The sequence below is a fragment of the Procambarus clarkii genome, chromosome 27 (assembly GCF_040958095.1).
Source record: "Procambarus clarkii isolate CNS0578487 chromosome 27, FALCON_Pclarkii_2.0, whole genome shotgun sequence".
Taxonomy (NCBI): domain Eukaryota; kingdom Metazoa; phylum Arthropoda; class Malacostraca; order Decapoda; family Cambaridae; genus Procambarus; species Procambarus clarkii.
In genome coordinates this window covers 16,421,935-16,444,834 of record NC_091176.1, presented here as the reverse complement: position 1 = coordinate 16,444,834, position 22,900 = coordinate 16,421,935, and the positions used below count along the sequence as shown (strand labels likewise).

The following is a 22,900-nucleotide window of genomic DNA, read 5'->3' as shown; positions in this document are numbered from 1 at the left end:
GAGAGCAAGCTATTGTGGTGGCCTTAATTGACCCTCCCGCTGGTTGATAGACCTAAGGCAAAACACAAAACAAAAACGCCATACGCTCTCTGTTTACCTCCTCTACTCCACAATCATCTAGGCCTACAGGCAGAAATACAGTAGTAGGCCTACTGGCGGAAATACAGTAGTAAGCCTACTGGCGGAAATACAGTAGTAGGCCTACTGGCGGAAATACAGTAGTAAGCCTACTGGCGGAAATACAGTAGTAAGCCTACTGGCGGAAATACAGTAGTAGGCCTACTGGCGGAAATACAGTAGTAGGCGTACTGGCGGAAATACAGTAGTAGGCCTACTGGCGGAAATACTGTAGTAGGCCTACTGGCCCATACAAGGCAGGTAATGTTTACTTCAGTGTTCCTTCATTGTTTAGGATTCGTTTTGATTCTGCATTTTCAATTAAATTGAATTTCTTAACTATGATGAAATCAACTATTTTTTAACAGCTAAGTTCAGTCACAAGCATTTAAATGTTGCACCCGTAAATGATCTTTTAAAAACTTTCTGAGGCAGCAATAGTTGTTTTGTTAATCAAGTTTATTAGAGACAGTGAGAATGAGTATGAATTTATTAATTATATCTGCAGAATCGAGCTATTAACTCTTGGACCTCGCCTTTCTAACCAATTGATTGTTCTTCTATTATGTCTACTACATATATTTTTCTCTAACACACGCACACACACACAAAGACATCCCCCAGGAAGCAGCCCGTAGTAGCTGTCTAATTCCCAGGTACCTATTTACTACTAGGTGAAAAGGGGTACCAGAGTTAAAGAAACTTTGCTCATTTGTTTCCGCCATCGCCGGGGATCGATCAACGGGCCAAAGGATTACAAGTCCCAAGCGCTATCCACTCAGCCACTAGGCCCCACTAATACTCACTCACTCTCTCTCTCTCTCTCTCTCTCTCTCTCTCTCTCTCTCTCTCTCTCTCTCTCTCTCTCTCTCTCTCTCTCTCTCTCTCTCTCTCTCTCTCTCTCTCTCTCTCTCTCTCTCTGTCTCTCACTCTTTCTCTCTCTCTCTCTCTCTCTCTCTCTCTCTCTCTCTCTCTCTCTCTCTCTCTCTCTCTCTCTCTCTCTCTCTCTCTCTCTCTCTCTCTCTCTCTCTCTCTCTGTCTCTCACTCTTTCTCTCTCTCTCTCTCTCTCTCTCTCTCTCTCTCTCTCTCTCTCTCTCTCTCTCTCTCTCTCTCTCTCTCTCTCTCTCTCTCTCTCTGTCTCTCACTCTTTCTCTCTCTCTCTCTCTCTCTCTCTCTCTCTCTCTCTCTCTCTCTCTCTCTCTCTCTCTCTCTCTCTCTCTCTCTCTCTCTCTCTCTCTCTCTCTCTCTCTCTCTCCCTCTCTCTCTGTCTCTCACTCTTTCTCTCTCTCTCTCTCTGTCTCTCTCTCTCTCTCTCTCTCTCTCTCTCTCTCTCTCTCTCTCTCTCTCTCTCTCTCTCTCTCTCTCTCTCTCTCTCTCTCTCTCTCTCTCTCTCTCTCTCTCTCTCTCTCTCTCTCTCTCTCTCTCTCTCTCTCTCTCTCTCTCTCTCTCTCGTTCTTGCCTCCTCAATTTTCAATCCCTGCTCCACGTATCCGGCTCCTGTCCGCTTCCCACTCCCGGAACCAGCCTCCCTGACCTATCTACTGTGTCCTCACTTCTCTTGACGTTCCTCTACGCCTTCTTGATTCCTATCGACCTTGTGTTTTTTTGTTAGAAGGTTCGAGTTGATAATGATTCCGGGAGGACCAAAACCTCATCACCTTCACCTTTGTTCGTGTGGAGAGGTTTGGTTTGGTTAAGTTAGGTTAGCTTAGGTAGCTAAGGTAGGTTAGGTTAACCTCAAGGTAGGTTAGGTTACGTTACGTTATTATCAATTCGGGTAGGGGAGATCAGGTTAGGTTAGGGTCGGTTAGGGGAGATCAGGTTAGGCTAGGTTAGGGAAGGTCAGGTTAGATTTGTTGATAATATAAAACGTGTAGAGGACCTCACGGCTTTCATATCTATCGCCTGACATGTCGTTTGCGGTTTTTCTTTCTGTAATCCCTTATGGCTGTTACATCCTTGCCCCCGCGGGTAAGGTAAGGAACGGAAGAACTGAAGAAAGAACTAGACCAATACGACTATGTAGCACTTAGCAGGGATGGGACGGAGTGATGGAAAGGTTCCCAACCACTTGGACCATCGGGGATCGAGCGCGGACACGCTAGAAGCATAGTCACGACCACAAAAGACTCCTGATAGCCTGAATAATTCCGGACAGCCGGTTTAATCGTATTATGGTTGACGAAAGTGAACCGGGTTTAAAACGATACACAGTTAACTTAGCATTGCGAAAAATCGACGTCACTTTGATTTGAGATCAGATGAAGCTCTCATGCGCCATATATAATAATCATATAACCTATGATTTAAAATTACTAAAAATAAAATAATTCTATTAAAACTAGATTAAAGACCCGTACTAACTTCATTATGATTTTTGTGTGTTTTAGAGTGTATATATATTTTTTTTCAAGAAAGCTTCTTCAAATTTATTTTGGAAATGATCTGTCTAGTTAATGATTGGGGGATTTTCTGATGCTCCAGATTTACTCAGTATATGGAATTTGCTCAGTATTTCTAAGGGTGTATATACGTTGAATTATTTAGGCACCTAAGACACTCCTAAGTTTGTCAAATTTAAAGATGGCATAACTATCATTGATATTCTGGGTTGTTGACAAAATACCGTGTAAAGTAAATAATTAATGTTGCAATGGAGAAGTTGGGCAAGACTGAAAATCCTGAATATTTGCACTTTCAAATGAACACTCTTTGAAGAGGCCGAATTTCTAATGCCTTGTCTTGCCAGATAATTAACAACAGATTGATTTTGGAGGTTTTTCTCTTACCACCTCATCGAGTTAGAATCTAGTCAGCCCGGATAGGTTAGTATCTAGCTAACTTTCTGCTTCGTTGAAGGTTGAATCCTGCCGCCTCTCTTCCTATCTTACCTAGGATCTAATCTTCACCCTGCATAGCTGGGTTGGGATCTAGCTGTATCCTTGTTTTAATGGGTTGCCATCTAGTCGTCCCCAGCATGAATGGGTTGGGATCCAGTCATCTCCCTGGGTGTATGTGTTGGGATCCAAGTCGTCTCTCTGTGTGTGAATGGATTTGGGTATAATCTTGTAATCCAACCAAACACGGAAGGATCTGGCCGACGCCCAGCCGCTTAGTTAAGACCAAGGAAGCTCGCTGTCACCTTGGGTAAAGTTGAAAGACGATGTACCCCATGATAAACGCCTCTGCTTTTGTATTCCGGAACAACGACAGGCCTGGTATCTAAGGCCTCACTGTGGAGAAAGACAAACACCTCCCTACCTGGACGAGCGCTTTTGCTATCTGGCTTTTGCGTTAAGGCTGCTAAATATCCTGTCGGGGGAGGGATACGTCTCCTTTCGGCTTCCTTGCTACGTCGGAAATGTCTCGAGGGAACGGTGGCGTTTCAAGCACGTCCTCCTCCAGCGACGCTCAACGCTTAACTGCACTACCTTCCTCCTCCTCCTCCTCCTTATACCTCAGACGATAGTCCGAGGCTCCTTTGCTCACTGTCCAAGGAGGAAACGCCCAGTTCCCACATCCTGTTCCCGACTCAAGACTATGGGTGATGACGTCAGCGGCCTATGCAAAGGTTGGTGTTCCCTGTGGTCATGGAGAGTGACCCTTCAGCCCCCCATTGCAAGTCTTTGCAAATGTTGTAATTTGGGAAAAAAAATATGGAAACAGTATGAAGACGTTTGTACAAGGTTGCACGCACAACACCCGATAACATTGGAATATCATTACTATTACTAACCACAGTAATTACTTCTATAATAATGGCAATTATTGCAAAACAGATAATAATAATAATAATAATAATAATAATAATAATAATAATAATAATAATAATAATAATAATAATGTTGACCAGACCACACACTAGAAGGTGAAGGGATGACGACGTTTCGGTCCGTCTTGGACCATTCTCACAATCGACTTGAGAATGGTCCAGGACGGACTGAAACGTCGTCGTCCCTTCACCTTCTAGTGTGTGGTCTGGTCAACATTCTTCATCCACGTTATTGTGACTCATCGTCTGCAATAATAATAATAATAATAATAATAATAATAATAATAATATAACTGCCGAAATAATAATGCAAAATGTATTATTATTTTTACTCGTGACTATAATTGCTTTTATACTAGAAGCAATGACTTTATCAATACCAATAATAACACTAGCAACAGTAGTAGTAATAATATTAGTATTAATAATTAATAATGGATTTGATATTAAGCGTAAGGAAAAAAGAGACGAATATCTAGTGCCACTAGAACTAGCACTAGCTAGGCTCCCACTAGAACTAGCACTAGCTAGGCTCCCACTAGAACTAGCACTAGCTAGGCTCCCACTAGAACTAGCACTAGCTAGGCTCCCACTAGAACTAGCACTAGCTAGGCTCCCACTAGAACTAGCACTAGCTAGGCTCCCACTAGAACTAGCACTAGCTAGGCTCCCACTAGAACTAGCACTAGCTAGGCTCCCACTAGAACTAGCACTAGCTAGGCTCCCACTAGAACTAGCACTAGCTAGGCTCCCACTAGAACTACCAGAAGCTAGGCTCCCACTAGAACAAGCACTAGCTAGGCTCCCACTAGAACTAGCACTAGCTAGGCTCCCACTAGAACTAGCACTAGCTAGGCTCCCACTAGAACAAGCACTAGCTAGACCCCAACTTGAACTAGCACAAGCGAGGCCTCCTTTTATGGTAATAATATCAATAGTTAAAATAACACTGGCAATAGAAATATAAAATAAATATTAATGGGTTTTGTATAACATTAAATGGAAATAGAATAATAATGGTAATTAACAGCATTAAATGCTAATAATAATAATATTTACCAAGACAAATAACCCCGATCAATATATATATAACATTTGCAATAGAGACAATGTATTATTTTGAAATAGATCTATCAGCCTAATAGCTGCAAGAATCCTCAACACCCAAACTGAGAAAAGTATAGAAAGGAGTCTCCAGAAACCTTTAAATAGACAACAAAATAAACATTAATTATCATATAGAAATATAAAATAGGAAATAATCAGAGGTGTATAGGCATTATCTCTCAAATCTGTGACTATATCAGGATAGAGGGATAGAGTAATCACTCAATCCTGATTACAAAAATTATTCATTTATCTATCTAGTAATAATAGCAGAAATAATAGCAATGCCAATTGTAATAATTGCAGTATCAATAGTAGTAATAATAGTAATTTTGTAATTACGACAGTGGATAGCAACATTACTTTTCAATGAGGATAGCACTAACAACAGCAACAAGATCAAAGGCTCATTATCTCTCGGATCACTAATAGCTGCATTAGCCACTTGATTAAATTATTTTCAATTGTTTTCACTTTAGTGCCTTAAAAGAGTGGTTGCTAACCTGTAATATGCGTGCCTTTAGCGGTGGGTTAAGAGAGTCCTGAACGATACACGGTGTTGATCTTCCTTTGCTTGAGTGGTCTTTATGTCACTTCCCTTCGTCGTTCGAATAGCTCGCTCTCTTATTCGTATTTTACCTCTCTCTCTTTTTGTTCCCTGAAAGATATTCTTGATGTTCGTTCACTGTTATTACTTTTCGTTCGCGTCTATGACGTCAGTGACTCAGATAGGGTTAATTGACTAGGTATGCTAACGATATTAATTTTATTTATTTCTGATTTTTTAACAATATGTCGAAGCATATACTATAATACGGAACATGTAATTAATATGTTTTATATTTATATATATGTTCTGAATTATCAGGTAGCTGTAGGTGTGGAAGAGTCCTAGTGATAGATGTATATTCTCAGTATCAAAGAACATGACCATTCACCCCAAGTAACGAAGTAGATAGAAGCCTGAAAGTGACCTTGAACTGACTATGAGTTGTGTATATTACCGATTAAGAAACAGGTATCTATGAAACAGGCTATAACTTCACGCTGAAAGAGGTTCCAGGCCTGGATAAAGAGAGCATATTAATGTTAGGTGACATGTTAAGGTGATAGAATCATTGACGTTCAAAGTATCTTTTAAGCTGACAAGGAGATTTTTAGATGTTAAGTGATACCTATAAGCTGATGGAGACGTAGGTAACCGGTACTTGAGTCAAGAAAGATACGAAGGGGCTGAACTTAAGGAGGTGGAGACACCCGTTCCTGGTACGCTATTCATCAACGAACCACTGACATAAACATTTATATCTACCATATTTTGTTTGCGCTGTGGGCCACCGGGAAAATTGTTACCTCAATTTCCAGGAAACGAATTTGTGTTTTCATCTTCAATCTCCATTTTACGGTACGAAATGAGATTGATGTCAGTCATCGTACTTAGAATTGACATCTCAATTTTGCAACTGAAGATCTAATTGCATCTTTCCATGGGTTTCTGATCTCGGTTTGAAACTGAATAATCTGAACGTGATTGCAAAGATCCAATTTTTCTTATGTTAACTTGACGCAGGAAAAGAGGTGTACTGTTATCGTGTTGGGGGTTCCATTACGAAGATTGCGTGCATATGCGTGCAAATAGCGTGCATATGCGTGCAGCTTGCGTGCAGATGGCGTGCATATGCGTGTTATAACGCTCAAAGACCCGAAGATACGCTATTGTGAGCGAAATGAACTTTTAATAAACTTACATGTATCGGCCATTGCGAAAAATATCAAGCGACTGTTATATTCTGGGGTGAGTCCGTGAATAAGGGAGTGCGAAAGTCGGTGGGTCAGTGAATCCCGTGGGTGCCTAAGTCAGTGAATTTATGAGTCTTTCAGATCTATAGCATATGAGTTTGTCAATCTGTGAGTCTGAGAGCCAGCGAATCTGTCAGTCCGTGAGCTCGTGAGTCTATTGCTATACTGAGAGTTCATGGACGGGGTCAGAACACAGTGGAAGGTCAGTATACAGGGGGCATGTGGAATGTCGCATACTGAGGGTACAAGGAAGTTCACTATATTGAGGGTACAAGGAAGTTCACTATACTGAGGGTACAAGGAAGGTCACTATACAGAGGGTACAAGGAAGGTCACTATACTGAGGGTACAAGGAAGGTCACTATACTGAAGGCACAATGTAGGTTAGTACATTGAGAGTACATGGACGGTCAATATAAAGAGGACACTAGGAATGTCAGTATATTGAAGATACAGAAAGGTCAATATGCTTAGGATCAAGGAAGATCAGTATATTGAGGAGACAAGGAAAGTCAATATTCTCAGGGCACAATGGAGGTCAGTATACTTAGAGTTCAAGGAAAGTCAGTATACTGAAAACAGTAGAAAGGTCAGTATATTGAGACCACAAGGATGGTCAGTATACTGAGGTCATTCGTTAGGTCAATATGCTGAGGACACAAGAAATATCAGTATACTAAGTACACAAGGAATGTCATTGTTCTTAGGGCACAAGGTCAATAAACAGTGGACTCAGGATAAGATCAATACACTGGGACCAAAAAGGATAGTAATTTTTACTATCGACTTTAGTTTTGTATCTGAAAGCACGTTGGATAACCATTTTGAGAAGTGTGCTTCAAACAGTGGAAATGAGCGAATTACGCATCGAAAAGTTTTAAACGTGAACAGTGGCGAGTCATTTAGGTGGCAGTCCATCAAGCTTTCAGCTTGATAAATAAATTTATCATTGAATTTTATGTTATCTAATTTGACACTAATCTCATCAAGACCTCTTTAGTACCTTGTAATTTGAGGAAATTATGCTTTTGTTTACGTTTCTTAAGATTGGCAGAGTTTGTGTCAGAATGAGCAGTTCGTTCTCTCGAACGTTCACGACGTCACTAAGCTGATGTACTAAATTATCCGAACCTAACCTAACCGAGGTCCAGCGAATTGAAAACGGGACTTTACGTCAATTTACGAACGGCTATGATTTTAGTACTGCAATTCCTAATTTAGTACTGCAATTTTTGGTCTTAGGGGATAAGTCAAAATGCGAGGAACTACTGGAGAGGACGGGTAGAAATGGCGCCATCCCCATGGCGCTTTGAATTGCACAAAAAGTTTTCTCACACTAGGCTGTTTAAAGCAGCGGCCGTCCTCCCCTGACGCATTCATCAATTTTAACATACGGTGTATTAAAATGGGTTTGTTCTCATATACAAATTAATATTCTTATAAATAAAAATGTTTGTATAGTTTGTCGTAGGTTAGATTAGGTGTTTAGGTTCTGTTGGTGATTATTTGTGTTTCAACCCGTCCTCGACTCAAGTCCATTACATTCAGCGGTCAACCCCACAGACGCATTCATATATTTTAACATGCTGTTCATTCAAAACGGGAATTTTCTCAAGTATAAATTAATATTACAATATATTAGCATATTGTGTATAAATAGGCATAGGTTAGGTTAGGTGTTTAGGTTCTGTTGGTGATTATTTGTATTTGTAGTACGTGGGTGAAGCATTTATAGCGTTATGGTTCGAACAAAATTCGTCAGTGAAGCACTTGTTCCGGATATGTTCGAACGTCAGCAGTTGTGAGTCGTGTGTAAACCGCTTTTCATTCATAAGCAGGGGGTTTGGCGGGTGCATGGAATCACTTTTGGATCTTTGTTTGGAGGACGGGCTGTTGTATTTATAAGTTCGTGGGTGAAGCATTTATAGAATTGTGGTTCGAACAGAGGACGTGAGCGAAGCACTTGTTCCGGAAGTGTTCGGACGTCATCAGTTGTGAGTCGTGTGTAAACCGCTTTTCATTCATCAACAGGGGGTTTGGCGGCTGGATTAAAGAGTTTGGATCTTTGTATGCGTTAACGGGTTGGAATTGGACAACCCGTCCTCGACTCAAGTCCATTACATTCAGCGGTCAACCCCACAGACGCATTCATAAATTTTAACTTGCTGTTCATTCAAAACAAGAATTTTCTCAAATATAAATTAATATTATAATATATTAGCATATTGTGCATATATAGGCATAGGTTAGGTTAGGTTAGGGGTTTAGGTTCTGTTGGCAATTATTTGCATTTGTAGTACTTGGGTGAAGCATTTATAGCGTTGTGGTTCGAACAAAGCTCGTCAATGAAGCACTTGTTCCGGAAGTGTTCGAACGAAATCAGTTGTGAGTCGTGTGTAAACCGCTTTTCATTCATAAACATTTCATTTGGCGGGTGGATGGAATCACTTTTGGATCTTTGTTTGGAGGACGGGCTGGAATTGGATTACGAGAGGGTTCATTCCAAACTTTAATGCGAGATTGTCTCAACCTTTCACTTATGCAGTTAGATTTTATCGACAGTGGCGGTCGTGTTGTGTTACAAATGTTAGAAATTTACGAGAAAAGGAAAACGGGTAAAACTCTGAGTTTACAAGCTGAGGAGAGATAAGAAACAAACGTTTGAACCCAAGAAAATTTACCGGATTTAGAACATATTGTTGTAATGGCGGCGAGAAGCCTAAAGCTTCCACCGCCTTCAGTGAGTGTCGTGATAAAGAGACAATAACTGCCACTACTAGTTTCCTATATGCTCGGGAGCGTTTGTGCTTTGAAGGCAATACTTGTGAAGGTCAAAATCTTTAAAGCTGTGGTTAAATTACACTGTTCTTGCCACCTGCTTCTCTTGCCTGACTGGCAGTCAGGTGTTGAGACTGAATTCGTGTGATGTGCGCCTCATCCCACCTGCTGCCGTCAACAGGTAAGCAATTTCGTGAATATCTGTCGACTGCAGGTAAGAAATTCTTTAACATTTTGCAATGTTTGGTTACATAACTTTGTTACTGAAACTTGCGAATTATGCAGCAAGAGTATGAATGGTTGGAAATTATATGTGCCTGCTAAATTTAATGATCGGCAAACTGGATAACGATTCGTCTACGGTTGTTTACATGTCGTTGGCAGTGTCACGTGTTTACAAGGGAGATTGTACTCTGCAAGTTGTGCTTCCAGGAAACTGGTAGCAAAAGGAATAGTTATTTTGCTATGTAATCATTGTAAACACAGTCATTGCTATTACAAATCATTTTTGCTATTGATTTTGTGTCACATGCTGTATATCACACGTTTTCTGTCATGCGTTTTTTTGCCATTAGTTTTCTGTCGTTTGGTAAGGGGTAACATAGCTAAAGTTTTGTCTCGCACATGATCGTGCGCTCGCACACTCCCACGAAGCCGGAATACCCAATAAACCACGTAGTTACTGGCATAGAACCCACCAGCCCAAGGAAGGGTTGGCCACAAAGTATTACTTTTTTGTATCATTAAAACAGACAAATATGAAATAATACTTTGGAGTAATTAGGGTCCCGGTAGTACTTCCTGGAAACTGTTAGTAGATCGATCTTGGGAGGGACTTCCATGAAAGAATGAGGTGCTTGTTGCCTGACTCCGGCTTCTAGTTGTCCACTAGGTCTTACATCATCCCTCTGGGTCATTGGAGGGCTATCGAACGGCCATCCCATTGACCCAGAGGAAAGATGCAAGACCTACACTGGCGGACAGATAGAAGCCGGAGTCAGCCAACAATAATTTTACCCTACCCTTCGCCGCTCTCTACGAATCTCTCTCTACAAATAAGATAGAACAGATTCGAAATGGAAACAACAGAGGAGTTGCTGAATCTGCGATGAGAGTGACGGACACCGCCTTGACCACTATCTGAGAGAATGTGAATATCTAAGAGTCATTAGAAATATGTGGAGAATAATAAACCCCCACATTGTTTGATTTAGGAAAATACTATTTGTCAAATATTGATAACTGTTCTTAAAGATTCACCCATTTTATACAGGCAAGATAACGTAAGATTTTAAGGGTTGACAAATGTTAATCTTCTTGTTTGAGAAGCTGTTCACATGGGACAGTTAAGCAAGTCCCAGCTGTACAAGTGACATGATGAACAACCCAGCGAGTTTTCTTTCTATTGGGGAGTGTTGTACATGCTGCTATGGCGGTGTATCCACTCACAGGATGAGTAGAGCTGCCTAATAAACTCGCCTTTTGGGGCAAAATTTAATTTAATCTCTGAGGTTGAATTTTATTTATTTTTATTTGTATATACAAGAGTTCTTACATTTTTGTAAAGCCACTAGCACGCATAGCGTTTCGGGCAAGTCCTTAATCCTAATTTTCCCCGGAATTCGACCCCTCCAAATCGTTTAACAACCAGGTACCCATTCACTGCTGGGTGAATAGAGGCTACAGTTACGGATTGGCGCCCAGTCAATCCTCCCCGGCCAGGATATGAACCAGACTGCCAAATGAGAAAAGAATTGGAGTGGGGGGGGGGAGAGAAAGGGATGGTACGGAGTTACAGGTGAGGGGCAGAGGTGAGGAGTATGGAGAAAAGGGTTAAGATGGGAGAGAAGATTGGGGAAGAAGGTGGGGGGGTAAACATGGGGAGGGGAAGGGAGAAAACAGGGTGGGGGGTTCCTCGGGCACCGCCGGGTACCCCCCTATTATTATTATATATTAATAACAAAATTACATGCTTGAGTTATGTAGTTACTAACATAATTTACATAATGCCAAGTAGAATTTTTTCAGCCTTATTATCTTAAACTTTTAGCATATGTATATTTTTACCTACCCATTCTCAGTAAAATGAATATAGGGTATTTTGTTATAAATGGTTCGAATGAAAGCCAGATTTTAAATTAATTATATTGAACCTTTAATGACACAATGAATGAAGAGAAAAATATCGTAGACCTTAACAAAATAATACTTTAGGAAAACATCAGCAATGTTACAAGAACAAAAATATTGAAGAAATAAAGAGTAAACCTAGAAGGAAACATTTGCTTCCTTTGTTGATGGAGAGATTGCATAAATAATTTTCAGAATTGTCATTCAAAAATTAGTGATCTAGCCCAAAATCAAAGACTCTTTTTGTCATGTTCACTTTTAGTTAAGAACTGTGGGAAGCGCTTTGGTATGTGTCTTTCTATCCAGCCCGGCCTCTCCTAAGATTTCCCAACGTCAATAAACTGTCGTACCAAAGTGCCCTAATCCTAACCTACCAGAAGACCCCAAAACAGAAAAAAAAAGAGGACAGTATATCAATTTCGCGTTACCGTTTTCTAGTACAAGTTTTGGCCTTATACGTCAAAGTATACTCTGACGTATACTCTGACGTATACATCAAACTACGACGGTCTATTAGGAGGACGGGTTCAGCTTCATCCAGCTTCAACGGTGCAACCACACAAACACAAGAATTTGTTAAAAACTGATTCACACATTGGTCACTGCCCAGTTGCAACAGGAATATTTGTTTTACAAACATATTTATATTGCAGAGTTGTTAAGGGTAATATGAGGCGTCATTCTTAAAGTTATATAGAAACAAGGAATATTTGTGATGAATTTAATGACAACATAAACAAAACAAAATGTTATCTTAACTGGCAATAACAGTAATCAAAATAATGATAATCATATTAAATAATAAAATATTATTTTCTTGAACTTTAAAAATAATACCAAATTTTGTTGTTGGTTTTGCTATAAACATGCTATAAAATTGGTTTAAACTTTGATTGCACTACGTGACAATTATCTTGTCCTCTGGGTAGTGCTATTTTGTGATTGCTTATGCCGCCAAAGTATAGAAAATAGCTATTATTCTCCTCAAACTTTGACTTTGCTTTAGACAGCTTAGTGAAGATGTCTCGAAGGTACCTACCTGAAAGTTGCCGTCATATGAAACAATGGGTCACAGCTCTGGGTAAGGTGTCAGCAGCCTTCAGATGTCTTCAAGATATCTTCCCTAAGCGGCACTGGTCAAAGAAAAGCTTGAGGGAAGTAATAGGTATAATATATATACTATGGAGACATTTGCAATCGGAAATCAACATTTATTATCCAGAACAAAAATTGTTTCAGTGTTATTAATTTGTTAACCGACAGACAAGGCGCTAAGCTTACCCTGGCACCCAAAACACCAAGCTTACCCTTGCAACTAAGGCACTAAGCTTACAATAACAGCCAAGGCACAAAGTTGATAACGGCTGCTACAGAAGCTGCTGCTGCTTCAACAGGCCAATTCCAGTCAAAATGGGGCGCTGTGCCTGGTCACGTAGTGATGGGAGTGTTTGGGTCTGTAGCGTGGTTTGACCGTGAGGTATAATAGAGTGTGTGGTGGGGGGGGGGGGGGCAGGAGATGTATAATAGAGAGAGAGTGTGTTTGGTGGGGGGGGGGGAAGCAGAGATGTGTAAGTTTGTCGTGGAGTAGACAGAGTGGGGGGGGGTTACTTTCCGGCTACATCAAAGCCCCGATATACATAATTAACCCACTGTATCCAGGTGGATACATGTATCCACTTTTCAAGCCTACCACAATGACCTAACAGATCAACATCTTTACTTTTCTGTCTTAAACTACACACACGCGCGCTTCTCCGACGTGTTTTGCTCTCCGTCTTCGGTATACGCGATGTTTTCCCTACACGTCAGCTCCAGTTCTCGAGCACAGTTGGTCGTCGTCATCGTCTCTCCTCTCGAGCTGGTCCTGGAAGGAAATAAAGAAAGGTCCTCATTTTGGCTGTCTTTGAAATATCACGTTATATGTCCTGAGTATATCATGCTCAACCTCATACTGAGTGAAGCCTCATGTCGACTTGAGAATGGTCCAGGACGGACCGAAACGTCGTCGTCCCTTCACCTTGTAGTGTGTGGTCTGGTCTATGAGAGACCTATTTAAGGTAGCAAATACTAATAGACAACTCTCCGCAGAAATATAATATATAATTCACTGTTAAGGTAAAATAGCAAATGAATTTATTCATCTTTTCAGTAGTTAACCGGAGTTGGCTGGGAACTGTTGCTACTCTGCACATTCTTTAGGGGACTGTGATCATACAGCACATCCCTGGAACCGTAACTACCTTGCACATCCTCTGAAACTGGCACTACCTTACACATCTCCTGGTACTGAAGTGTGTATATCTTTGTAATGCTTACAGTTATTCTCGTTCATTACACAATTTCCTTTCATTGGCCTTACTGTGTATTTTCACTGGAACGATTTACGTTTGTTCGTATACACAAGTGTTCGTATACACAAGGGTTCGTATACACAAGTGTTCGTATACACAAGTGCTGTAACCTGACCACAGATCTCTTATTGATCACTCCAGCAATGATTAGGGATCTGGTTCAATATATAAATAGGATAAACTATGGAAATAGAAGTGCTCTAAGCCTACTTACTAATAATGAGCAGAAATTATCAACTCCTGGGCCCACCTATATAAAAATAATATAATAACCATCACTAGTATATTAATACGATGATAATATTGTATCTTCGTATAGCCATCACAGGATTCCGTCTCGATTAACAATAGGACACGGGTATTAAAAGCTCAAAATATTAAGTTTGTTTTGTCTGGTTTTAATGCCTATCAACCTACTGACGAAGGTTATCAGGTACGCCACAATTGCATATATATATATATATATATATATATATATATATATATATATATATATATATATATATATATATATATTGGTGTATACTGGCAGCAGGTTTTCTTTCAAACATGTTTCATTGAATATGACCGCATATTCTGTATTTATTATTTTCTGGTTTAGGGCTTCTATCCCTCTAACTATTTTCTTAGCATCAGGGCTTAATTGAAATAGGAGTTCTCCAAAACTCATTTTCGTACTTTTAAGGTGAAGAAAAGAAGTGATTTACTATAGAGTGTATTACACTTATTTGTATAATTTGCACGACGTTTCGAACCTCCATGGTTCATTCTCAAGTGAACAGATCTTACAATACTAGTTGATTTTATACCCGCATTAGGTCAGGTGATAATACAATGAAGGTGAAAACATGGGGGGATACATAAGGGATAAACATAGGGGCTGCAGAAGGCTTATTGGCCCATACGAGGCATCTCCTATCTAAACACAAAGATTAATCCAGTGTAATTGGCCTGTTATGTTGGACATTGTCTTCTGTGTTGGCATCGATATGTTCTTGTCTTGTCCTTACCTTGTCTTGTAAGGACAAGACAAGAACATATCGATGCCAACACAGAAGACAATGTCCAACATAACAGGCCAATTACACTGGATTAATCTTTGTGTTTAGATAGGAGATGCCTCGTATGGGCCAATAATCCTTCTGCAGCCCCTATGTTTATCCCTTATGTATCCCCCCATGTTTTCACCTTCATTGTATTATCACCTGACCTAATGCGGGTATAAAATCAACTAGTATTGTAAGATCTGTTCACTTGAGAATGAACCATGGAGGTTCGAAACGTCGTGCAAATTATACAAATAAGTGTAATACACTCTATAGTAAATCACTTCTTTTCTTCACCTTAAAAGTACGAAAATGAGTTTTGGAGAACTCCTATTTCAATTAAGCCCTGATGCTAAGAAAATAGTTAGAGGGATAGAAGCCCTAAACCAGAAAATAATAAATATATATATATATATATATATATATATATATATATATATATATATATATATATATATATATATATATATCTTCCTAGTATACCTCAGTCGAGTATAGCTTATTAAACTTTAAATTAGAATTCAAACAGATATTAAAACATTATTGATATTAAATCTTGTATCGTTATTTTTTATTTTACTTATTTTTAATATTCTAAATATATTGTTGTTATTTTCCACGATAATAATAAGAAAAAGAAGAGTACTTACAATATATATTTGTCCTGTTAGCAAAAGATATCAGGAGGGAAATATTAGTATTCATAGACAGTAATATGATATTATGATCCTTTCAAAAAAGATATGTTGCAAAACTGATGTCACGAGGATGTTGCAATAATGATGTCTTGATCATGTTGCAATAAAGATGATGTCACGAGCATATTACATGATTGACGTAATGAGCATGTTGCAAGAATTATATCATGAACATTTTGCAAGAATTATATCATGAGCATTTTGCAAGAATTATATCATAAGCATGTTTCAAGAATTATACAGTGAAAATGTTGCGAAATTTATATTGTGAGCAGGCATGCAAGAATTCTATCATGAGCATATTGCAAGAATATCATGAGGAATTGTGATAGAGTGTGAAGTGTCGTGTCTACAGTACTTACCTACTACAGTAGGTTTGGTCATCATTACTTACCAGTATTGACCTATCAGTGTCCACGGGAGAGGGGATAGCTTTTTATATCCCCCGCCTACTGGCCTTGTTGTATTTGTTGCGTTACAACTCAACTGTAACTTTTCAAATTCTTTGTCGAATCAGGTTTTAAAGTTGTGGATGGAGGTGGTTAACTTCCTTTTTTAAAGCATTCTACTTTTCACCACCCGTATGAGTACTTTCATACTTCCCTTTGGCTCATTTGCGTTTCCAGCTTCTGTGTCAGCCTTACTCTCACCCTGAAGAGGCTATACTTATCGACCTTATCTATTACCCCCTCAGTATTTTTTAGGCTGTGATCATATTCCCTTTATTCCTTTTATCCTCCAAGGTTGTGAGATTTAGTTCCATTAGCTTATGTTCGTAGCATAATCCTCTTAGCTCTGGCACCAATCTTGTTGCAAACCTTTTGTAGTTTTGCAATTTTTAGCTTTATGCTTCACAAGGTGAAGATTCCATGTCGGTGATGCTTATTGTGTTGGTCTAACAAATGTTGTGTAGATTGCTTCGAAGGAGTCCTTATTTAGGTTTCTAAAAGGTGTTTCTATATTTGCTAGCGTCCCATATGTTGCTGATGTTAGTCTGTTTATGTATGGCTCTGGTGTGAGAGTCGGAATTATATCTACTCACAGATCCTTTTCTTTCTGATTCCTGTAACTGTCTTCCCTGTATGGTATAGATGTCTTCTGGTCTCTTTTTCTCTCTTTCACACGGTCATTAATTTACACTTGTTAGGATGCAATTCCAGCAACCGCCCCAAAAGTTTGTCAAGGTTTTCCTGTAACTTTCGCATCTGATTTCACGTTCCTCATCAGCTTTGCATCATCTGCAAACATTGAAGTGTCTGAGCTCACTCCCTCCGGTAGGTCGTTTACATAAATTAGTGACAGCAGCGGTCTCGGGACAGAGCCTTGTGGGACTCCAAGTGTTATATTCCTCCAGCTTGAAACCGCCTCTTTGACTGTGACTATTTGCTTTCTGTACTTCAGATACATCCTTACCCAGTCCACAATGCTTTCCCAGTTATCTCAGTCTGCTTCGCCATCTTGTACAACAGTCTATGATGGGAGGAACAGTGTCGAACGTTTTTTTAAAGTCTAGAAAAACAGTCTACCTAGCCATCCTTTTCCTGTCTTTAGTAACGTTGTGAGGTGTCGTGTTTACAGTGTGAGGTGTCGTGTTTACAGTGTGATGTGTCGTGTTTACAGTGTGAGGTGTCGTGTTTACAGTGTGAGGTGTCGTGTTTACAGTGTGAGGTGTCGTGTTTACAGTGTGAGGTGTCGTGTTTACAGTGTGAGGTGTCGTGTTTACAGTGTGATGTGTCGTGTTTACAGTGTGAGGTGTCGTGTTTACAGTGTGAGGTGTCGTGTTTACAGTGTGAGGTGTCGTGACTACGGTGAGAGGAGTCTTGCCTCCATCAACCTAAGATGGAAAGAGGGTGGAAATTTAGGAGACTTCGTCTTGGCAAATGTATTAACACGTTACACCATAGAAGCACGCAAAAGTGTTTTACAAAACAAACTTACCTCTTTCCTCTGGAGATCTGATGAAATAATTAGACATATAATACATTTTACAAATATTAAAAAGCTTTTCTGAATTATACAATTTTGCAACATAATTGACCTTTTTCTTTATTTTTATATATATTTTTTTTGTCATCAACAATTAAATAATATTTACCACGAATACATCAAGCAGAAAGTGGTTTAACTGGTGCTAAGAAATGAGTAGCAGTACTTACTCATTTCCATTCATTGATGGCTTCCTGTAGACAACGCGAGGAAAAAATCATTATGAGGCATTCGTGTAACATCCTTTTTTATTAGTAAAATATTCGTAATGGTCGCGTTACTACTATAGATGGAAACTGATCTACTTGTATATGCATTAACGTAGGTGAAAATGCACCATTATTAGAACCGTGCGTAATGAAGTGTTTCTCTAGTTTAAACATTGTATGGTGCCTTTGAGAACCATGACCAGGTGCCGTCGGCAGGAGACGCTCTATCATGATAAACCTAACCTGCCCCTTGGCACACACACACACTTGAGCTGCAGTTCATATCTTGAAGCTATAAGATACTTCAAACTTATTTGCATGTACTTCATACATCACCGGTGGTGACAGGGGTATCCACACCAGCACATCGTGGCCTTACAGACTGCCCCGAAAGGCTCACCTGGAGCAGGGGTTGTAGCAGAAGGTCTGGTCAGAGAAGAAGGTCTCCCCGTCTTCCAAGGTGTCCGGCAGGCTCTGGTTCAGGGTCTCGGGCAGCACCGTGCACACCGCCCCACCCACCACCGTCAGCGCCCCCAGGATCACGTAGGGAAGGTAGTGGCCGTACTTGGACTGTGGAAAAATGACAGTGTCTGAATTTGTGGTCTTGTGGTCACATTGGATTACGGAAGATATATAGATATATCAACTATATATCATATATATCAACTTCATATATAGTTAATATATCTATATATAACGTTGATATATATATAGGTATATCAACTCATATGCAGGCTTGTCCAACATAATGATTGCCTTCAGAAATCTGAAAGATTAACTCGGTACTCAGTTTACCATTCACGTTAGACAAGTTCCGGAATGAGCTAAGAAGAATTGAGAAGCTGTAAGTCACTAGAGAGAAGAAATTGGATACATGTGATAACGACCTACAAGATACTCAGACGGACTGAAAATGTAAACATGGACAGACATCTCACATAGGAAGGACATAGTCGATGGAACAAAGATAATTAGATTACGAAATAAGCCACGAATGTCAGTCATTATTGTAGCATTATAGTAGTAAATAATTTACATTAAACTTGGGAGTGACATCGTAAATTCTATATACTGATTCAAAGACAAATAGAACTTAAAAGATTTGAGAACTGGAGCACCAATTTATTGAATATATAAGGAAATGACAATAACGTGATATACTATATGATATGTGTAATTATATATATATATATATATATATATATATATATATATATATATATATATATATATATATATATATATATTTAGGGGTACCACCACTGGTTTAATTAAAGGGACCCACATCCTCGAAGAAGAAAATAAATAGTGTTCAGAGAAGACCTTGTGGATTCTCACTGAATACTTTAATCTTTTCCTCTCCTACCACCCCTATTATTTTTTTTATTTTTATTTTTATTTGATTTTATTGCAATGCTACAGTTTACAGAAAACACACACTTATACAACAATATACCAATCAGTGTTCGAAGACCTCGTCCAGCTCCTCGGGGGTCGTGTGCGTACCCAAGATACAGCACGCATTTCCCCTCTGAACAGCGACACTGAGGCGCTGAAACATAAAACTGGCCGCTCTTGGGTCTCTAGTCTTCCCAATGAGTTCCTCGCCCAGCTCCTTCAGGAACTTAAGTGCACATTTACCCCAGGCGCCCAGAGTCTCAGAGCCTATTGGCACGAACCTGTAACAACATTCTAGGTCCCTGTACTTGTTAGTTTTCTGGGTCTCCCTGAAGGTGGCCGCCCCGCCTCCCTCAGCTGCGCTGTAAGGTAGATAGGTATCAGCCAATGTGGATGCACACGTGTAGTCCCACACGACCTGTTTACCTTCCCTCCACGGCTGCAGGGTGACTCCATCTGGGCGTTTTTGGCTTTTGTCAGGTCTGCACAACTGAGGTTCCCTTTGTGCTGGGCATCCAGCTGAAGCCAAACTTCTCTTGATGATGTCATTGACTGCTTCATGTCTGGCAATCTTTCCCTGTGTCTTACGACAGATGAGACCATGGCTGCCGTATTGGTCTGCCCGTGCATGGCCTCAAATACACCGGTGCTCGGTGGAGATAGGGGCGGCAAGGCACAGAGCAACACCAATACTTAGGGTCCGATGGTCCAGGCGGGTGCCCAAGGCGGAATTAGGGACTGCCAACAGGAAGTCCCCGGCATGGGGCGCTTGCACAGCTAGAAGACGCGCTTTGTCCTTCCTGGAAGCTGCCTCCAGCAATGATGTGGCGATGTTCTCCACTATGGGGCTATCCCATTTGGACTGTTTGCAGTCATTTGGAAAAGTCGGTCGAGGATGAGAGTTGACGAGAGTGTCCCACTGACCGGCTCCTTCCGCGAATTTGGGATCATGAATCCCAATGGAGTCTCTTAGGTGTTCCGGCAGTATTTCCTTAACTAATTCACCTGTTGCACTGGTCGAAGATAAGAATGCTGGCAATGCTAACTGTGTCGCCTTGCGAATACCTATTCCCCCGAGTCTAACTGGGTGCGTTGCTTGGTCCCATTGGTCATCTTGCAGGGAGAGGTTTAACACTTTCACGGTTATTGACCTTAGGAGTGTGTCATATTCTGTTAATTTTGGGCTGTCGAAGGAGGGAGCACACCTTAGGAAATAGGTCAGTCTGGGCAAAGCCAGGCACCTTGTGAGAAGGTACAAAGCATCGTGGGCGTCCAAAGCCCCTATTCTTCCCTCCATCCTCCTCTGGTCGTATATATATATATATATATATATATATATATATATATATATATATATATATATATATTATATATATATATATATATATATATATATATATATATATATATATATATATATATATATATATATATTATTAAATATGACCGAAAAAGTAAGATTAATAATTCTAACACGAATTTTCTCAATCTTTCGTACATTACGCTTCACTGTTGGAGGTAAATCAAAAATCACTTCTCCAAAATTCATTTTTATTTCTAGTCTGACGCGACACGGGCGCGTTTCGTAAAACTTATTACATTTTCAAAGACTTCACAAATACACAACTGATTAGAACTTACGTATCTCTGCTATTATATCTACATTTGAGTGAGGTGGGAGGGATGATGTGGCATATAGTGACGTGGCATTAACACAAGACAGAACATGAGGGGATATTAATAGGGTATTAAAAGTATCAACACAAGACAGAACAGAAACAATGGGTATTGAATAGAAGTGTTTGTAGAAAGCCTATTGGTCCATATTTCTTGATGCTTCTATATTGGAGCGGAGTCTTGAGGTGGGTAGAATATAGTTGTGCAATAATTGGCTGTTGATTGCTGGTGTTGACTTCTTGATGTGTAGTGCCTCGCAAACGTCAAGCCGCCTGCTATCGCTGTATCTATCGATGATTTCTGTGTTGTTTACTAGGATTTCTCTGGCGATGGTTTGGTTATGGGAAGAGATTATATGTTCCTTAATGGAGCCCTGTTGCTTATGCATCGTTAAACGCCTGGAAAGAGATGTTGTTGTCTTGCCTATATACTGGGTTTTTTGGAGCTTACAGTCCCCAAGTGGGCATTTGAAGGCATAGACGACGTTAGTCTCTTTTAAAGCGTTCTGTTTTGTGTCTGGAGAGTTTCTCATGAGTAGGCTGGCCGTTTTTCTGGTTTTATAGTAAATCGTCAGTTGTATCCTCTGATTTTTGTCTGTAGGGATAACGTTTCTATTAACAATATCTTTCAGGACCCTTTCCTCCGTTTTATGAGCTGTGGAAAAGAAGTTCCTGTAAAATAGTCTAATAGGGGGTATAGGTGTTGTGTTAGTTGTCTCTTCAGAGGTTGCATGGCTTTTCACTTTCCACGTGAAAAGCCCACTTGGGGACTGTAAGCTCCAAAATGCCCACTTGGGGACTGTAAGCTCCAAAAAACCCAGTATATAGGCAAGACAACAACATCTCTTTCCAGGCGTTTAACGATGCATAAGCAACAGGGCTCCATTAAGGAACATATAATCTCTTCCCATAACCAAACCATCGCCAGAGAAATCCTAGTAAACAACACAGAAATCATCGATAGATACAGCGATAGCAGGCGGCTTGACGTTTGCGAGGCACTACACATCAAGAAGTCAACACCAGCAATCAACAGCCAATTATTGCACAACTATATTCTACCCACCTCAAGACTCCGCTCCAATATAGAAGCATCAAGAAATATGGACCAATAGGCTTTCTACAAACACTTCTATTCAATACCCATTGTTTCTGTTCTGTCTTGTGTTGATACTTTTAATACCCTATTAATATCCCCTCATGTTCTGTCTTGTGTTAATGCCACGTCACTATATGCCACATCATCCCTCCCACCTCACTCAAATGTAGATATAATAGCAGAGATACGTAAGTTCTAATCAGTTGTGTATTTGTGAAGTCTTTGAAAATGTAATAAGTTTTACGAAACGCGCCCGTGTCGCGTCAGACTAGAAATAAAAATGAATTTTGGAGAAGTGATTTTTGATTTACCTCCAACAGTGAAGCGTAATGTACGAAAGATTGAGAAAATTCGTGTTAGAATTATTAATCTTACTTTTTCGGTCATATTTAATAATATATGTCTACAGGAAAGACTGCTACCAAAATATACTAATATATATATATATATATATATATATATATATATATATATATATATATATATATATATATATATATAATATATATATATATAATATAAAATCACGTTATATCTCATAGATATGAGATATTGCGTGATATATCTATTAGGTGCGCGTCTGGGGCTACCCAGGACGCTGGTTCGATCCCCCGTCCATCTCCAAAGATTTTCTCAACCAGTTGAAGGTTAAGAGGCAGGACTCAGAGACTTTGTTCATCCCCAACGTCTCACTAACACAGCTATGTGTATACTGGGAAGTATAATAGACGT

At 39.8% G+C, this 22,900-nt stretch overlaps 1 protein-coding gene across 2 annotated transcripts in view; it reads right to left on the bottom strand.

Moving 5' to 3' along the window:
* Positions 1-11,706: 11,706 nt before the first annotated feature.
* Positions 11,707-22,900, bottom strand: part of LOC123762635 (organic cation transporter protein) — a 32,451-nt gene continuing 21,257 nt past the window's right edge. Inside the window, exons 11-15 of one of the 2 annotated variants that reach the window (XM_069332386.1) lie at positions 18,396-18,565; positions 17,957-17,980; positions 17,739-17,755; positions 15,753-15,766; positions 11,707-13,569 (exon numbers count right to left, since the gene is read on the bottom strand). In XM_069332386.1, coding sequence (XP_069188487.1) covers positions 13,504-13,569; positions 15,753-15,766; positions 17,739-17,755; positions 17,957-17,980; positions 18,396-18,565 — 291 coding nt within the window. In that variant the 3' untranslated portion in view covers positions 11,707-13,503. The remainder of the gene's footprint in view (positions 13,570-15,752; positions 15,767-17,738; positions 17,756-17,956; positions 17,981-18,395; positions 18,566-22,900) is intronic. The other variant, XM_069332385.1, reaches the window with a different exon arrangement.